Source organism: Poromitra crassiceps, assembly GCF_964638095.1.
Source record: "Poromitra crassiceps genome assembly, chromosome: 9".
Classification (NCBI taxonomy): Eukaryota; Metazoa; Chordata; class Actinopteri; order Beryciformes; family Melamphaidae; genus Poromitra; species Poromitra crassiceps.
Window position 1 is genome coordinate 16,503,470 of NC_139630.1, and position 19,159 is coordinate 16,522,628.

The window sequence follows — 19,159 nt, forward strand, 5'->3', positions numbered from 1 at the left end:
CTCTGTGTGATGTGGTGACAGCAGCCTGTATGAGCAGGTTGAGTGGATCTCTGCATGTGTGATGTGGTGACAGCGGCCTGTATGAGCAGGTTGAGTGGATCTCTGCATGTGTGATGTGGTGACAGCGGCCTGTATGAGCGGGTTGAGTGGATCTCTGTGTGATGTGGTGACAGCAGCCTGTATGAGCAGGTTGAGTGGATCTCTGTGTGATGTGGTGACAGCAGCCTGTATGAGCAGGTTGAGTGGATCTCTGCATGTGTGATGTGGTGACAGCAGCCTGTATGAGCAGGTTGAGTGGATCTCTGCATGTGTGATGTGGTGACAGCAGCCTGTATGAGCAGGTTGAGTGGATCTCTGCATGTGTGATGTGGTGACAGCAGCCTGTATGAGCAGGTTGAGTGGATCTCTGTGTGATGTGGTGACAGCAGCCTGTATGAGCAGGTTGAGTGGATCTCTGCATGTGTGATGTGGTGACAGCAGCCTGTATGAGCAGGTTGAGTGGATCTCTGTGTGATGTGTTGACAGCAGCCTGTATGAGCGGGTTGAGTGGATCTCTGTGTGATGTAGTGACAGCAGCCTGTATGAGCGGGTTGAGTTGATCTCTGTGTGATGTGGTGACAGCAGCCTGTATGAGCAGGTTGAGTGGATCTCTGTGTGATGTGGTGACAGCAGCCTGTATGAGCAGGTTGAGTGGATCTCTGTGTGATGTGGTGACAGTGACCTGTATGAGCAGGTTGAGTGGATCTCTGCATGTGTGATGTGGTGACAGCAGCCTGTATGAGCAGGTTGAGTGGATCTCTGTGTGATGTGGTGACAGCAGCCTGTATGAGCAGGTTGAGTGGATCTGTGTGTGATGTGGTGACAGCAGCCTGTATGAGCAGGTTGAGTGGATCTCTGTGTGATGTGGTGACAGCAGCCTGTATGAGCAGGTTGAGTGGATCTCTGTGTGATGTGGTGACAGCAGCCTGTATGAGCAGGTTGAGTGGATCTGTGTGTGATGTGGTGACAGCAGCCTGTATGAGCAGGTTGAGTGGATCTCTGTGTGATGTGGTGACAGCAGCCTGTATGAGCAGGTTGAGTGGATCTCTGTGTGATGTGGTGACAGCAGCCTGTATGAGCAGGTTGAGTGGATCTCTGTGTGATGTGGTGACAGCAGCCTGTATGAGCAGGTTGAGTGGATCTCTGTATGTGTGATGTGGTGACAGCAGCCTGTATGAGCAGGTTGAGTGGATCTCTGTGTGATGTGGTGACAGCAGCCTGTATGAGCAGGTTGAGTGGATCTCTGTGTGATGTGGTGACAGCAGCCTGTATGAGCAGGTTGAGTGGATATCTGTGTGATGTGGTGACAGCAGCCTGTATGAGCAGGTTGAGTGGATCTCTGTGTGATGTGGTGACAGCAGCCTGTATGAGCAGGTTGAGTGGATCTCTGTGTGATGTGGTGACAGCAGCCTGTATGAGCAGGTTGAGTGGATCTCTGCATGTGTGATGTGGTGACAGCAGCCTGTATGAGCAGGTTGAGTGGATCTCTGCATGTGTGATGTGGTGACAGCAGCCTGTATGAGCAGGTTGAGTGGATCTCTGTGTGATGTGGTGACAGCAGCCTGTATGAGCAGGTTGAGTGTTCAGGTAAAGGTTTTGGCTAAGTGGAGCGGCCCGGCATGCATGAACAAAGCAGCCCAGCCAGCAGCGGGGTTAGGTTTGGATCCGGCTCCATCAAAGACCCGCTGCCGTGTTTTAGTGGGGACTCTAGCAGCGTTATACCCACATGTGTAGTTTTCCATACAGAGCGGAAGGCTGTGTCTCGAGTTTAATTTTTCATCAGCCCGGGCCTGCCGAGGTGTTTGGGGCTTTTCTCCGGGATTGACGCGGGAATCCCTCCGCTATCACTTTCGGTTAATGGTGCGCCGTATTTGGCCCTGAGCTCAGCCCGCTGCAACCATCACAACCAATAATCTTTGCTTTAGCTCGCGCTCGCGTATCGATAGCTTCTCTCGCCTCGGGCGGACGCTTTGATATGCTAATGCCGCGCGGGGGCCCCCGGATCCAGCCCAGATCATATTAATGTTGTTCTTTCTGACTGCGGCTTTTGGCGGCATGAATATTCACACAACCTTTTTCAAAAGAAAATCACTCAAGAAACGCCGATCCTACTTAGGGGGAGTCGTCTGTGTTTTCTAATCATCCCCCGCTATCCCGTCCGCGGGACCGCTCGCCCCGCTAACAGCCTCCTCGCACATCAAGCTGCTCTCTCTCAGACAGAGGCGCGCCCCCGCCACAGCCCCGTGGTGCACGCGCCCCACTCGTTTCTGTCAAGACTGCAGGCTTTGTTGAGGGTGTGTGTGTGGGGGGGGGGGGGGGTGCTATAAACATTGTTGTTAAAATATGAGGAGAGAATGACATTTGGCCCATGTCTCTTTTTCTTTAATTTTCGTGGCAAACTCGTAAAAGGCGCTTGATTCCGCGTGTGATCCCGCCCGCCGCTCGCGCCGCAGCCCGAGGCTACTCTCCGTTGCTTAAATACCGTTATCGCCTCTGGGCCCGGCGCGCTCCACTGACTGCACTACCGGCAATAGCTCTTTTCGATTGCCCTTGGCAACATAAAATACAAACTACTTTGAATCAAAACATTTTTAGGGGAATTAATATGATGTGAACCGGCGGCTTTCAGAGACGCGCGCCCCCTGTCAGAGCGTGTGAGGCTGACAGACAGGCCTCTGCCCGGTATGTGTCACACACATGCACGCAGGAGAGCCGGACTTCACACACACACACACACACACACGTGCACTCACACACACACACACACACGCACGCACACGCACACATCATAGAGGTCTATACCCTAACCATATAATATCAATCGATACCTTCGACTTGACAGCCTTCAAGTGAACTACAAGTCCCATGCACAGCCTTCTTTACTGGCCACTGGCATACAAAAGGCTGTTACAGGATTGTAGTACGAACATAACACTTGTTATGGCCGTTTCAGCACCCGGGACAGCGACCGATGCGCACAACACAAACGGCTGTGCTGCGGGCATCAGTTGCTGTCCGGGGCGCTGAAATGAAAATGCTAGTCACTGTCCACCTCCGTGGTGATTCACCATCTGCTGCATGGCCATTCAATGATTCACAATGTCTGACCATTTGTGAAGCTACAGGTCTATCTGCCTTCAGCGGGCAGAGGCACCAGAAAGATGATCCAAAATCTGACACACATTCTCCTCATTGTGAATAATGGATTCAGATCGCATACAATATAAGCTCCAGTTGGTCATATATACAGGCGATGGTTATTGCCTTGCCCTCGAAGCTTGGCGTGTGTATAGCTTTGCCTGTAGCGTCGTGCTATATCTTCTTCACTCCGTCATATTTAGCATGGCCTAAAAACAAAGCAGCGACACGCCCCCTGCTGGCAGATAGACTTGGTAATGAGCCAGATGAATAATAGAATATAGCCTCCACACCAGACGGCTCTCAGCTGCTTGGGACCTTAGCTGGAGTGAAAGTTTAATCTAGGCCTATGCTCTCTAAGCAGTCAGTATATTCCACCAGGATCCAGCAGTGCTGTTTTCATACGTGGCATTCAGCTATATCACAACCTAAAAATGATCCCAATCTGAAGCATCAATAATGACATTCAGCTATATCACAACCAGAAGCATGTATTCACAGTTTCATCATCATGCAGCCTCAAGTACACAGATAAATCATCTCCTAGCCTCAGTGCAGACACACAGAGAGAAATATTGAGCTCATGCAGAATGTATATATTTAAGCTATACTCTATGCATAGGATCAAGTGTGTCTTAGGATCAGCAAAGTTGAGTGCCATAAGTTGGCCTATTGAAAGAGGTGGGATGCACTGTGCTATTATTTCATTAAGCATTATTTAATTGTACAATATGGATAATAGGATCAGATAGGCTGCATCTTCAGTCTGATATAGAAGGCAGATTTTGAGTATTGTCGATTTATTGCATTGTGATGGGCATGCTGTAACAAAATTAGCATGGCTAACATGGGCTATTTAAGTCGAATGGTCCTGATCAAGATATATAGTTATTACTAAGTGCACTGGCTTTAGTATTGAGTATTTTCCCTCTAGTCTAAGAAATAATCTTTCACTGAGGCGCTGGTAATATCAGAGCATGTTGGTCTGTTTGCGCTGCACTCATAAGGCACACAATTAAAATATTGCACCATTTGCTAAAGCACAAAGATCATTGCTGTGTACACAGAGCGGTGTACTGTCTTGATACTGGCTGTTCTTTCACATGAGAACTGAGGAGACCGCTGACAAGTGTGTAAACAGCTAAAGCCACATGCTCAGCTAACATGGGATCCGTGTCTGTGCATGGCATGCTAACGGGCATCCAAAAGAAGAAGAGTTTTGCACATTTTCTGTGAAATGTTTACATATTTCAAAGAATTCTGCGATAAAGGTGGGCCATGGTGGATCATTGAGGTACATGTATTTGTTATGTTTTGGACCAAAATGTACAAATAAGTGTACTATGGTTTCACAGATACAGTGACGATCAGAACTTGGTCAATGAAAATATCACCTAGGTGGATTTACTGTTACTATTTACTATTACTATTTAATATACTATGCACGCATCTATACTAAAAAAAATAAGAAAGTGTTATTTTAGCTTGTGATGAAAACAATCATTAATTGGGGCATCAACAGTTTAGGGTGAAATTAAATTGAGCAGCAATGAAGACATTTGTGTTTTGTTGTGAGGGAGGATCTGGCTTCCATCCAGCTTGCCTCTGTGCTTGTTGTCTGGCTGGTAGGGTGGAGCATCATTTTCCAAAAAATTTTGTTTTTTGATTTGTTTACCTTTTTGGCTTTATTAGATTATCGTGTAAACAAGGATTTTTTTAAAATAACAAAGCCAGAGTAATCAGTCGAGTTGACATGCATCAATCCTCTAGTCTAAAACACACTATAATAATTCATAATAATTTACAACACTTGAGAAAGAAAATTCTACAAACCATGACTGTTCATTATTGAGCAGTCTCTATTCAACTTTAAGCCATAAATTGTCAGGTCGTAGCTATGCTCAGCTTCAAATGAGACAATGATTGTATCCAATGGAGTTATTCATATATTAGTTTATTGTGTTAGTGATGTATAGCTAAATCTTTTTACAATGTTCAGGCAACACAGCCCATATCCAGCATGTAATACTACATCACACTGCTTTATCTATGTATAATATGTTATAAACTGTGATTGCCTAGCATTAACTAGAAAGTAAAGTAGTCTAAGAGTCTAAACTGCTAATTAATTAATATCACGGATACCATAACAAAATCCACTGCAGAATTCAAATAATATTCCTAAGGGATGTATATATCTGTAGTACCTTATGCTAATCTCAGCTCATATGGTATACAGTATATTCCTAGGGACTTGTATGTATTCTTTAGCAGTGGAATATGGCTATGCCTCTAAACAATGAATGTATATTTATATATGGAAATGCTTGCTGCTTATTTACAAACAGGCACAGGGAGGGTTTTGTGAGATACAATCGATGCAATGCTCCCTCCATTACTTCATGATGTTAAACACACAGGTGATGGTTTGATTTTTAAGGCGTTGCTTTCATTCTATGTTATTAATCCAGATCTGTCTCTGTGTATTTACCTTGTCAGATTTACCAGATGCAAACCAACGTAGCATAGTAAGGGAATGTAGCCCTAAACACATCGTTTTTACTCACCTTATAGAGTCAATTTTGCAGTGTTTTCAATTTGGCATCAATCACAGTCAAATGGAACCCAGAGATCCCTGCTTCCTGGGTGTTTGCGTACATCAGGTGTATTGTCTCAGTAACAAAGCCCTTAATAGTAGAAAACCTTGAGATGCCTTAGAGTCTATCCATTTATTCTATGCTAGACTATATGGATTCATGGATTGGTCTTTACATTATGCTCTATCAACATACTAAAGATGCACTTTCATTGCCATACTATCCCATTACAAATAGCACAAGAGATTGGATTGTGTATCGGTGAAAAGGAAGAAAAAAGTAGAGATGCTTTATGCATCTTAGCATCAATAAATCATCACAACACTAATAAACCATACAAAAACACAAACAAGACCTTCACCAAGAAGATTGGCACTGGCCTCTGCATTACATTGTGTGGACAGGTGTTTTTGGCTTCTCCATACCGAGCGCTGCTCTAACAGGTGTGGTCTGGTGGTGCATTTAACAGTGTGTCTGTGTGTGTGTGTGTGTGCGTGTGTGTGTGTGTGTGTGTGTGTGTGTGTGTGTGTGTGTGTGTGTGTGTGTGTGTGTGTGCGTGCGCGTGCGCGTGCTTTCAGGAGGGACGTGTGTGGTGAACCCCACAGATCTGTTCTGCTCGGTGCCTGGTCGCCTCTCCCTGCTCAGCTCCACCTCTAAATACAAAGTGACCATCGCCGAGGTGAAGAGACGACTGTCCCCTCCGGAGTGCCTCAACGCCTCGCTGCTGGGCGGGATACTGCGCAGGTCAGCACACACACCGCTTTCTGCTACTATATACAAGGCTTTTTGTTAAAGGTACACTATGCAGCGTTTCCCTGTATTTACATCAAAAACTATGCTACACTACACTCATACAAAAAGAATCCCTCCCGTCATAAGTTTTTAGGACCCACTAGAATTGTGTGCCTGGTGTGTTTATGTGCAGAGATGCTGCCCCCTGCTGTATTTTCCTGTTTTTACAATGTTTTGCTGTGTTGGTGCTCAGAGCGCGACGTTTGTGGGCTGAAACATTTTCGCAGCCCCACGTGGGGTGTGTCATCCTCCAGCCAATAGCATTGCGCAGAGCAGACTGCACTATTCAGACAAAACCAGAACATGCGGCACCTTCCAAGAGGGTTTGGTGAGGTGTTTGGAGCTTATACCTCCATAGTTTGGAGGTGTGTGTGTGTTTATTTGTACTTTTGTAACAAAACCACTGTGAAAATAAGAATCCGGAAATCGCTTTGAATCCCCGCATTTCACCCGCTTTTGCGCCACTCGCTCTCCCCATTCACTGCAACCTCGCTCGACCACCCAAATGCGCTCTGTCTGTCTCGCATTGTAGAGCCGGGGGAGGGACGGGCCGCTAGTTACAAACAGCAACTAGAAAAGCTCCGTAGTATACCTTTAAGAGGAACTGTTTTGGCCTATCCACCTTATTTTTGAATGCCCCGCTGTAAAAAGAGTCTGGGTGCAAGGTCTGGTCTAGAACATGACTGATTGTTGCAGCTGGTTGTTAACGTTACTTGTTGGCAGAGGGTCTGCGGCGCTCGTACTGACTGAGCGCATTTCCTCGTCAAACAAAAAAAGTTTGCTTGTCACGAAGAAATAACACTCGTTTGACGACTTATTTGAGGGAATGTAATAATGTTATCTATCACATCCGCTAACCTGTTGTTAGGATATTTATCGGCGAGATGTTTGGCCAAAGCTGGACGTGACCTGCAGCTTTGAAACATGGTTGTTGTGTCCGTATCGTCAACGTAACTGTGGGAGGGGGCTGGGAGGATGACACCGGGAGAAGCGCCCATATTTCACGTAAGGTATCATGTCAGCTATGAATAAGGTGGATAAGTGAAATCCACTGTGGCCATTGGTCTTAACAACGTTGTTTGTTCAATATCATCCCTGTAAAAAGAGAAAGACAAACTTGAAGGAGAATTCCGGTTTTTTACAACCTGGACTTTATGTCCATCTTTAAATATGATTTTTAAGTCACCCTGAGAAGTTCGGTTTCATTAGCATCATAATAATCAGATTATCCGTTTTGATTGCCAGCTAAACACGAGGAATACGGGGCATGTGAAATTCTTGTATTTACGTCTTGTAAATACCTTATTTTCTGACACGCAGCGGCTCATATCCTCATTATATCATAGAGATGAGAAAACTAACGATGGCGCAGTGTGTGTTTCGCCAAATCTGATGGTTGCAGTCTACCAAATTTCCTTGGTAATTTTTGGGAACTTTTGGGTAATGTAGTAGAGTAGAAGTGAAAATTGACAGACATATAGGTCCCTATCGTTGCATCGGCGCTGTTTCTAGGCCGAACGCCTGGCGCAGCTCAAATCAGTGGGCGTGGACAAGCGCACTTGATATCGTCGTGCTGGCGCTAGACGCAGCCTCAACCATTACAACCACGCCTTTTAAGCGTAAAATTATGCACCGTCATGCTCATTGGATAACTGCAATAAACGAATTGCACGCTTGCCTTTTTAGCTCCAATTCCAGTGATCCCGCAAAACCAGACGAAAGCCAAACGCTCTGCCCCCCCCCCCCCCTCCCTTCATCCAGTCTGTCTGTCTGCATTATAGGCTATTATTCCATATTATTATGCTTCTCAAACCAATCTAACTGCAGTTTCAATACTGCAAGCATGTAAATACGCTACACTATAGCAAGATCAAAGTGAAAATAATGTTCTAAAGGCATCAGCTACAAAAATATAGCCTATCCCTATATGATGAGATTAATTTTATATTGGTGAAAGTTTGTTCAGAACGATATCGTTTTCTCTCCCCTGCTGCAGGTAGAATGATGCACATAAATATACCCTACATTATGTAAAGTCATTGCATAAATGTGTTTTTATTGTAAAACTAAATGTGAAGTTGGGCCAAGTTATTGGAGCGGACATCACAGTATACCACATGACAATAGAAGCGCGTTCTGAAGCGCGTTCCGCTGACACTTATCTAAATGACGTTAAATCGACAAAGGATATATATAGGCCCAGGAGGACATATATGTTTCACTTAGGGTGGTGTTTTAATTTCGATGATTTATTTGGTCCAATATTGAAATGTTCTACAATTGCAGGCTGTGTTACCATTACACATTATTTTAGATCGACCTTTTATATCTATTTCGCCTCATTTGGTTGCTATTTAGTAGCGAAATTGAGTACCCAATTGCATGCTGGGGCATTCACAGGCAGTCAGAGAGAGACAGTCGTATTGTGCCTGTCAGACTGCCTGCAGCCTCAAAGCGGTACGGACGGAGTTGTTTTACCCAGGCTGGACGCGTTGTCACACAGGCTTGTGACAGTAACTCAACGCGGAAGGATTTATTTCACAATAAACTGGTAAACGCACACCAATGCCTGCTCCTGTCAGTAGGAGAGAGGGAGAGAGTGACACAGAGAAGGGTGACAGAGGAGAGAGGGTAGGGACTGGCCCACTGAATAGGCCTGCTTTTCAAAGGCGCAAGGCGCTAAATGTAGGCCAGGTGCGAAGATAGCAGTACGCCGGTAGTTAGCGCCGACACGCCCACTTTGGCCCATTCTGGGACTGCGCCACGCCCATTCGGCCTAAAGCGCATTTGGCAGCCTAAAGCCATATTGATATCGTCCCAAAACAGGCGCAAGGCACGTTTTTTTGCGTTTAAGGCCCGTTTTAGCGCCGAAGGCTTGTGGGAGAATAGGGCCCATAAAGTACGGTACAGAATGATACTCCCAAAAACTAGATAAGTACTCTAACAAAGTATTATTACTTCATTACATTACACCACTGGTACACACAACTGTCAAAATAACATTGTAGAGAAAGGTGAGTGTGATGGAGGGATGATATTAAAAGTGGAAACACTTTTGATAGCTTAAAGCTGCTGAGCATCGGAGAGCACGCCTTGATTTTCTGTTGCCCTCAGATAAAACAGAGGATATACAGTAGCGCCCACAAAGACTCCTGCAGGCCAGATAGGGCCAGGGCTGCACGCGCCGCCATGCCCAGGCTGCACGCGCCGCCATGCCCAGGGAGCCCAGGGAGGCCAGCCCGGGCCAACGCACACCAGGATCAGAGGAACCAGAGGGAAAAAAGGGTTGCCAAGACTGTATTATTGATGAGCAGAGAGAGCGGGGGGGAAGAGGGAGGGAGGGAGGGAGGGAGGGAGAGGAAGACAGATGGGGGAGAGGAGAGAGAGAGAATGGAGAATGGACAGCAGAGGATATGACTGGTCTCACAAGACCACAAGATGCCATCAGAAAAATGTGAGTTGGTCCTAATCTGGAATAAACTAAATCCGGTCAACATCACGGTCGTCACTCTACCAGCCACAGGCTCACATTCCTGTTTCACATCTGTGTTGGTGTTATCAGAATCAGAATCAGAATCAGAATCAGAATCAGCTTCATTGGCCAAGTATGTACACATACAAAGAATTGGACTCCGGTTATGCTCTCAAAGTACACACATACATAATTAAAAAAAAAAAAAGTTATGCACAAGTTAAAAACAGGCAAGGCAAGAAGGGTACATTTAGACATTAGCATTTTTTACAGTAGCTGGTATGTACAATAAGTGCGGTGTAAAGTGTCTATTTTAATATTTATATGAAGGAATGTAGATTTACAGTAACTATTATATATAATACGTGTGGTATAAAGTGTCTATTTTAAATACACATATATGAAGAAATGTACATGTACATAATGTACATGTACATATGTTTCTAGATATTGCACGGTTATATGCCATTCAACATGAAAAAAGTGGATGTTGCACAAAGGCTTAAATATAGAGACCTTTAATATAGATAGACACCCCAACTTCCAGTCACTTCCTGTATCTGTGTCACATGGGTTTTGCTCATGGTTTTCCATGACCACGCCCACTTAGGAGACTCGCAGCAGGTCCTGAGTCTATTGGAGTCAATGGGAGGAGTGAACGTGATCTCAGATGATGCCAGATTCTTTCACCCCCATAGTCATCAAAGTAAATATTGGGCCCATTTTCTGAAGCCATATCTGCTGAACATTCTGACACCAAAATGGCATTTTTCACACGGACAGATCAGGAGAAAATTAGATTTGTTCAAGACCTGTCTGTCTCAGCAACACACTCGCGTGATTTGGCAACAGGAGCTAATGTTAGCAGGGAATGATTCGCTAAAGCTACATGTGAAGTTTGTTGATGTGGTTGATAAATCTGTGGTTAGAATTTTTTTTATCGAATATCTTAGTTACAACTCGATTGAGCTAACAAGGGGCAGTTTTGTGTTTATATGTGTGGTGTGTGTGGAGTTTGGGAACGCACGATCTCTAGCTCAAGTTAGCTTGCTAGCTCAGCACAACAGTTCAAAGGGAGAGGTGACCACACGCCTTTAGGAGACCAGCAGCAGAGTACCATTCCTTAAGTTACTATAGAGCACTGCAGGAAGTAACATGTTGGATCTTCAGAGGAAAAGTGAACGGGGTTCTAGAATGGGGATTTCACTTAAATGCATAAAATAAGGCCCGTGTGTGGTTAACAAAAGTTCATGGGAGTGGACACATGTTGAAATGTAAATGCGTTTTTTTTACACAATTTTCAGAAATCTTCACTTAGAAGAAGATAAATGCCTGGAGAATGAAAGATATATGAAACTCAAGAGGGACATGTGACCATATAAGGAGAGCATAAACAGTATTATGACATTTGTTTTAAAAAATGAGCAAACGTGTATAAATGTATCTCTGTATGTGTAACACCGTCAGCCTGACACCATTCATATTTTGCACGGCTGTCCAGAGGGCCGTTTTTTTTTTAATTCGGTCATTAGGGCCGACTAAATGGGCAAAAATCGCTAATTAGTAGTGGCCTAAATGAGAAAACACGGGTTCAGCACCATGGAGAGCTCAATTCGTTACTAATGGAGCACACCTGAATCGGCCAGGGAAGGGGAGTATGAAGACCCCCTGGGGAGAGAGAGGAGAGGCTGCATGCCAACTCTGTGAGTGAGGCCAGTGATTGTGTGCTCCAACAGGTATACAGGTATACCACTAGACCTAGTTATACACAAATACATTGTTGTGGAATCAGGAGGCCATATTGTTAAGTGTATTTTAGTACCATTTCTTTAAAGATGATGACTGCTGAGCGACACTGGCTAATTTTTCTTGTCTCTCCTTGAAGGTGACAAAATGTGATAAAATATCTGAGTTGGTTGTTATTTCTCCCACAGAGCACGATCGGATTCCAACTCCACTCAGGTGACTTCCATCAGTAGCTAATGAATGGAACTCCATGGTGCTGAACCTGTGTTCACTCATTTTGGCCACTAATTTGCCATTTTTGTCCATTTAATCGGCCCTAATTACCTAAAAAAGAAAAAACCCAGACCTGTTAACGTCTCTTTGGGAGCCCTGCTGGTACCTGTGCCAAATATAAATCCAGTCAGGCCGACGGTGTCCGAGCAAAATGAAACAGAGTCACAGAGATACGTACGTGGGTTTGCTCTTTTATGTGTGAGATATGGTCACATGTCCACCTGAGTGTCATATCTTGCATTCTCCAAGCATTCATCTCCCCACAAGATGAAGATCTTTATTTTAGAAAACGGGTGAAAAACAATTGATGTCTTATGAACATTTGAAATGACATTTACTACCTCTAGTTGTACATGTTGAGATAGGATGTAGGAAATGTGGATTCAAATGAGGAAAGGTGTTTTACTGCCCGGGAACAACCAACGCTCAGGAACTCACCTCTGCACTGAAATCATTTCTTGTACAGTTATTTCTTAAAAAATGGGCGAATAGATGATGACTGGGGAGTGACGCTTGGTGATCCAGGCCTTCAGCCTTTTTTGTCTCTCCGTCTTGAAGGTGACGAAATATAATAAAATATCCGAGTACCGTATGTTATGTATTTTAGGTACTCTCCCACAGAGCTGATGTCTGAGTCTGTTCTGTATTCTCCCACAGAGCCAAGTCTAAGAACGGTGGCCGGTGTCTCCGCGAAAAGCTCGACCGCCTGGGCCTCAACCTGCCGGCAGGCCGGAGGAAAGCTGCTAACGTCACACTGCTCACCTCCCTGGTGGAAGGTATGAACCTCCCCCAAACATCTCATAATGTCACACTGCTCACCTCCCAGATGGAAGGTATGAACTTCCCTCAAACATCTCATAATGTCACACTGCTCACCTCCCAGATGGAAGGTATGAACTTCCCTCAAACATCTCATAATGTCACACTGCTCACCTCCCAGATGGAAGGTATGAACCTCCCCCAAACATCTCATAATGTCACACTGCTCACCTCCCAGGTGGAAGGTATGAACCTCCCCCAAACATCTCATAATGTCACACTGCTCACCTCCCTGGTGGAAGGTATGAACTTCCCTCAAACATCTCATAATGTCACACTGCTCACCTCCCTGGTGGAAGGTATGAACTTCCCCTCAAACATCTCATAATGTCACACTGCTCACCTCCCTGGTGGAAGGTATGAACTTCCCCTCAAACATCTCATAATGTCACACTGCTCACCTCCCTGGTGGAAGGTATGAACCTCCCCCAAACATCTCATAATGTCACACTGCTCACCTCCCTGGTGGAAGGTATGAACCTCCCCCAAACATCTCATAATGTCACACTGCTCACCTCCCTGGTGGAAGGTATGAACTTCCCTCAAACATCTCATGTCACACTGCTCACCTCCCTGGTGGAAGGTATGAACTTCCCTCAAACATCTCATAATGTCACACTGCTCAGTATGAACTTCCCTCAAACATCTCATAATGTCACACTGCTCACCTCCCTGGTGGAAGGTATGAACTTCCCTCAAACGATGAACTTCCCTCAAACATCTCATAATGTCACACTGCTCACCTCCCAGATGGAAGGTATGAACTTCCCCTCAAACATCTCATAATGTCACACTGCTCACCTCCCTGGTGGAAGGTATGAACTTCCCTCAAACATCTCATAATGTCACACTGCTCACCTCCCAGATGGAAGGTATGAACTTCCCTCAAACATCTCATAATGTCACACTGCTCACCTCCCTGGTGGAAGGTATGAACTTCCCCTCAAACATCTCATAATGTCACACTGCTCACCTCCCTGGTGGAAGGTATGAACTTCCCCTCAAACATCTCATAATGTCACACTGCTCACCTCCCTGGTGGAAGGTATGAACTTCCCCTCAAACATCTCATAATGTCACACTGCTCACCTCCCAGATGGAAGGTATGAACTTCCCCTCAAACATCTCATAATGTCACACTGCTCACCTCCCAGATGGAAGGTATGAACTTCCCTCAAACATCTCATAATGTCACACTGCTCACCTCCCAGATGGAAGGTATGAACTTCCCCTCAAACATCTCATAATGTCACACTGCTCACCTCCCTGGTGGAAGGTATGAACTTCCCCTCAAACATCTCATAATGTCACACTGCTCACCTCCCAGATGGAAGGTATGAACTTCCCTCAAACATGGTAAATGGTAAATGGCCTGCATTTATATAGCGCTTTTATCCAAAGCGCTTTACAATCAGTAGATAGTTTACATTCACCCATTCATACACCGATGGCGGCAGGCTGCCACGCAGGGTGCCTACACACCATCGGGAGCAAGGAGGGTTAAGTGTCTTGCCCAAGGACAAAGCGACAGCAGCTGGGAGGGAGCGGGGATCGAACCGCCAACCCTTGTGTCATTGGCCGACCCGCTCTACCTCCTGAGCTAAAGCCGCCTCCCTGGTGGAAGGTATGAACTTCCCCTCAAACATCTCATAATGTCACACTGCTCACCTCCCAGATGGAAGGTATGAACTTCCCTCAAACATCTCATAATGTCACACTGCTCACCTCCCTGGTGGAAGGTATGAACTTCCCTCAAACATCTCATAATGTCACACTGCTCACCTCCCTGGTGGAAGGTATGAACTTCCCTCAAACATCTCATAATGTCACACTGCTCACCTCCCTGGTGGAAGGTATGAACTTCCCTCAAACATCTCATAATGTCACACTGCTCACCTCCCAGATGGAAGGTATGAACTTCCCCTCAAACATCTCATAATGTCACACTGCTCACCTCCCTGGTGGAAGGTATGAACTTCCCCTCAAACATCTCATAATGTCACACTGCTCACCTCCCTGGTGGAAGGTATGAACTTCCCTCAAACATCTCATAATGTCACACTGCTCACCTCCCTGGTGGAAGGTATGAACTTCCCTCAAACATCTCATAATGTCACACTGCTCACCTCCCAGATGGAAGGTATGAACTTCCCTCAAACATCTCATAATGTCACACTGCTCACCTCCCTGGTGGAAGGTATGAACTTCCCTCAAACATCTCATAATGTCACACTGCTCACCTCCCTGGTGGAAGGTATGAACTTCCCTCAAACATCTCATAATGTCACACTGCTCACCTCCCTGGTGGAAGGTATGAACTTCCCTCAAACATCTCATAATGTCACACTGCTCACCTCCCAGATGGAAGGTATGAACTTCCCCTCAAACATCTCATAATGTCACACTGCTCACCTCCCTGGTGGAAGGTATGAACTTCCCCTCAAACATCTCATAATGTCACACTGCTCACCTCCCTGGTGGAAGGTATGAACTTCCCTCAAACATCTCATAATGTCACACTGCTCACCTCCCAGATGGAAGGTATGAACTTCCCCTCAAACATCTCATAATGTCACACTGCTCACCTCCCTGGTGGAAGGTATGAACTTCCCCTCAAACATCTCATAATGTCACACTGCTCACCTCCCAGATGGAAGGTATGAACTTCCCCTCAAACATCTCATAATGTCACACTGCTCACCTCCCTGGTGGAAGGTATGAACTTCCCTCAAACATCTCATAATGTCACACTGCTCACCTCCCTGGTGGAAGGTATGAACTTCCCTCAAACATCTCATAATGTCACACTGCTCACCTCCCTGGTGGAAGGTATGAACTTCCCCTCAAACATCTCATAATGTCACACTGCTCACCTCCCTGGTGGAAGGTATGAACTTCCCTCAAACATCTCATAATGTCACACTGCTCACCTCCCTGGTGGAAGGTATGAACTTCCCTCAAACATCTCATGTCACACTGCCCACCTCCTTGGTGGAAGGTATGAACTTCCCTCAAACATCTCATAATGTCACACTGCTCACCTCCCTGGTGGAAGGTACGAACTTCCCTCAAATATCTCATAATGTCACACTGCTCACCTCCCTGGTGGAAGGTATGAACTTCCCCCAAACATCTCATAATGTCACACTGCTCACCTCCCTGGTGGAAGGTACAAACTTACCTGGATTGCAGGAGGTTTCCGCTTCACCTTCCATTTTGTTTCATTTCAACGTTTTGATATTATCACCCTAGCACGGTCTTATCAGTCTTCCTTCCATGTGTGTGTGTGCCTGCATGTGTGTGTGTGTGTGTGTGTGTGTGTGTGTGTGTGTGTGTGTGTGCAGGTGAGGCGCTCCACCTGGCGAGGGACTTCGGCTACACGTGTGAGACAGAGTTTCCCACTAAGGCGGTGGGGGAGCATCTGGCGAGGCAGCACAGTGAGCCCAAAGAGACCAGCGCACGCAAGAAGATGGTGCTGGCTACCAAGTAAGAGAGCACGCACACATACACATGGAAGGAAGACTGAAAAGGCCGGAAGTAACACAGGTGCAACCAAAACGTAATGTTTTAGCAACGTAAACCAACGTAAGTGCTCCAATGCCGGGGTCTGCCCTCGTTAATGTTTTGCTTGCACCTGTGTTACTGCCTTTTAGACACACCATGGCGGAGGTGAAAAAGGCTAATAGTCCTCTTCCCTGGCTGATCCCAACAGGCGTGCTTCTCCACTCCGGAGCTCTCCGTGGTGCTGAATCTGTGTTGAGACATTTTTGCCCATTTAGTTTCCCCTAATTTCCCAATAAAAAAAATCAGCCTCCATTAGGTCACCCACATAGTGGCCGGCCAGCGAAGCGGCAGGGCCACTTATTGTATTTGCCTGTATTATTCTGCTTCTCCCGGGAAGTTGGACTTCCCATGCATGAAAATAAACCAAACTTTGCACAAAGGTCCAGTCCCATGCCAAACGTCTTTGACGCAAATTTGGCGTCAATAGTCCTAATGGTGGCACTACAGCGACCGTCTAAAGTTTAAAACTTTGAAAATTCATAATAAATCAGGCATACGTGCTACGGCTTTGCAACTTTCACCGAAATGTGCGTCCAAATGAGGAGAAACTTTTGTACAATGCAACCTATGGCCAATTATGCAGTATAAAGACCGCAAAACTGCAAAAACTGTAAAACTAATTAAACCCTACTCCTCCCACGTTTTCTCTTCAAACGACACCAAACTTCAGCATCTGCATCGTTAGACTGTCCTACACAAAAGTATCAAACAGATGTTCGATTGGTCAAAAATTGAGACCACAGTGCATCAAAACGTGCATCTTAATTGCCCTATACCTCGGGCAATTAGGTTGTATTTGTGATGTCATCAGTCACTCGAGCAATTATGATGCCATCAGTGATGTCACTCGAGCAATTGTGATGTCATCAGTGATGTCATAAATCCTTCCTGGCTCACCCTATATAAGTGGAAGCAGTGTGTGTTTTTACACGCAAGCATCCAGTCCCATAAAACACCACGAGCAAGCATCCAGTCAGCAATGGGTCGTGCCCGGCCACGACCCATTGCTGCGCAGCAGCTAGAATTGCTCTTTACACTTCCTGAAAGATTCAGCGCGGTCGCACGAAAAATGCCATCACTCACTCACTCACTCACTCACTCACTCACTCACTCACTCACCCACTCACTCACTCACTCAGACACGGCACTTCACATTATTATTATAGGAAGCACTGACTTTTTAGCGTAGGAGTTGTTTTCATAACATGATAATAGGTGTTTTATGTGGCAGTGACTTCATTGATATTTACACATCAAGTAAAACATTATGAAATCTGGTTATGGTTAGGGTAAGGATTTGGTCATGGTAAAAAAAAAGACAAGTAAAGACAAGAAAGTTTCAGGCCAATAATAATAATAATAATAATAATTATTATTTTTTGGTATTGACCTGAGTTAAGAATTGAGCCCTGGTAATTAGAGGTGAAGGTATACCTCCTTTCTTTCCACTGCACTAGTTGAATGTTAAACGCTAAATGTTAAATGTTATATTGTTAATGTTAAACTAATGCTGGTTCTAGTTGTGACTCCATCTAATCTTTTCCTGGTGGCAACAACTAATTTCTCTCACTTTATAAGCACATATTTACATTTTAAGACATTTCGGTGTTGTCGGGAGACAGGATTTGCCAGCATGAGTATGAGTGAATTTACATAAAGTAAAAAATAAAATAAAAAGATAAAATAAAAAATCATGACACATTGAATACTGAACATGGCTCCTCACACTTCTTCTGGATCAAATAACTTATTTTCCAATAGAGTCAGTCCAGCAATCATTTTCATACGATGGCCTGCACCAGTGTTTAAAAACCTGTGAATAAAAAAGAAACATTATATGATTACCTTATTGTCTATTTTCATCTTTTTGTACAATTTGGACCTAAATGTATTTTTTGGTATTGGTTCAAAACACTTTCTAAAGCTATTAATATGCATTTAATGTTTGTTTGTTTGTTTGTTTGCATTTTTTTTTTTTTTTTAGCTTCTTTGGATTGATGCTGAACTGCATAGTTGTCCATCAAATGCTTGCTGAGAGGATATCACTTTTATTTACTTAGGGTACAACAAAGGAAGACAAACTGACCGTCGAGTTAGAGACAGATGGTAACCCCCCTCCCTCCCCTCTCCCCCCCCCCCCCCCCCCTCTCTGTCTCTCAGGCAGATATGTAAGGAGTTCCAGGACTTGTTGAGTCAAGACCGTTCTCCTCTGGGCTCGTCCAGACCAACCCCCATCCTGGACCTGGACATCCAGAGACACCTCACACACTTCAGGTAACACACACACACGCACGCACATGCCCACACACACTCACACACGCACACACTTCGCATTGGAAAGCAATGGTCAGTTTGTGATGTATGTTTCCAGTCTTGGTATGAGTGTCTCCAAAAATACAGAATGGGTTGTATACAGACAGTATAATACCAGTTTATTATAGTATGACCAGGCTGGCGGAATCACTGTCATCCTATAAAATAATATAACACTAATTTGGTTTGCTTATATCTTTTATCCCATTGTTGTTATTTTTTTCACTGTTATTTTTACCCTCTATTCGTACGGCGCAAACACACTGGAAACGGAACCGACGCGGAAGCGCAGGCAGTTTCATTTCGGCGTCCTTGTTAACAGACTAGACCGGTCACACTGGCTGCAGCGCAGGGCGGCCGGCTCGCGTCCTGCAGTGAGATTCTCCACGTCTGGTCTATTTTTGAT

General features: G+C 45.1%; 1 protein-coding gene across 1 annotated transcript in view; it reads left to right on the forward strand.

The window, feature by feature from the left end:
• Positions 1 to 19,159, forward strand: part of tfap2d (transcription factor AP-2 delta (activating enhancer binding protein 2 delta)) — a gene marked incomplete at both ends in the record, with an annotated part of 30,879 nt that overhangs the window by 9,568 nt on the left and 2,152 nt on the right. Inside the window, 4 exons of the mRNA XM_083642562.1 lie at positions 6,353 to 6,518; positions 12,715 to 12,833; positions 16,221 to 16,362; positions 18,601 to 18,714. Of these exons, the coding sequence (XP_083498688.1) occupies positions 6,353 to 6,518; positions 12,715 to 12,833; positions 16,221 to 16,362; positions 18,601 to 18,714 (541 nt within the window). The remainder of the gene's footprint in view (positions 1 to 6,352; positions 6,519 to 12,714; positions 12,834 to 16,220; positions 16,363 to 18,600; positions 18,715 to 19,159) is intronic.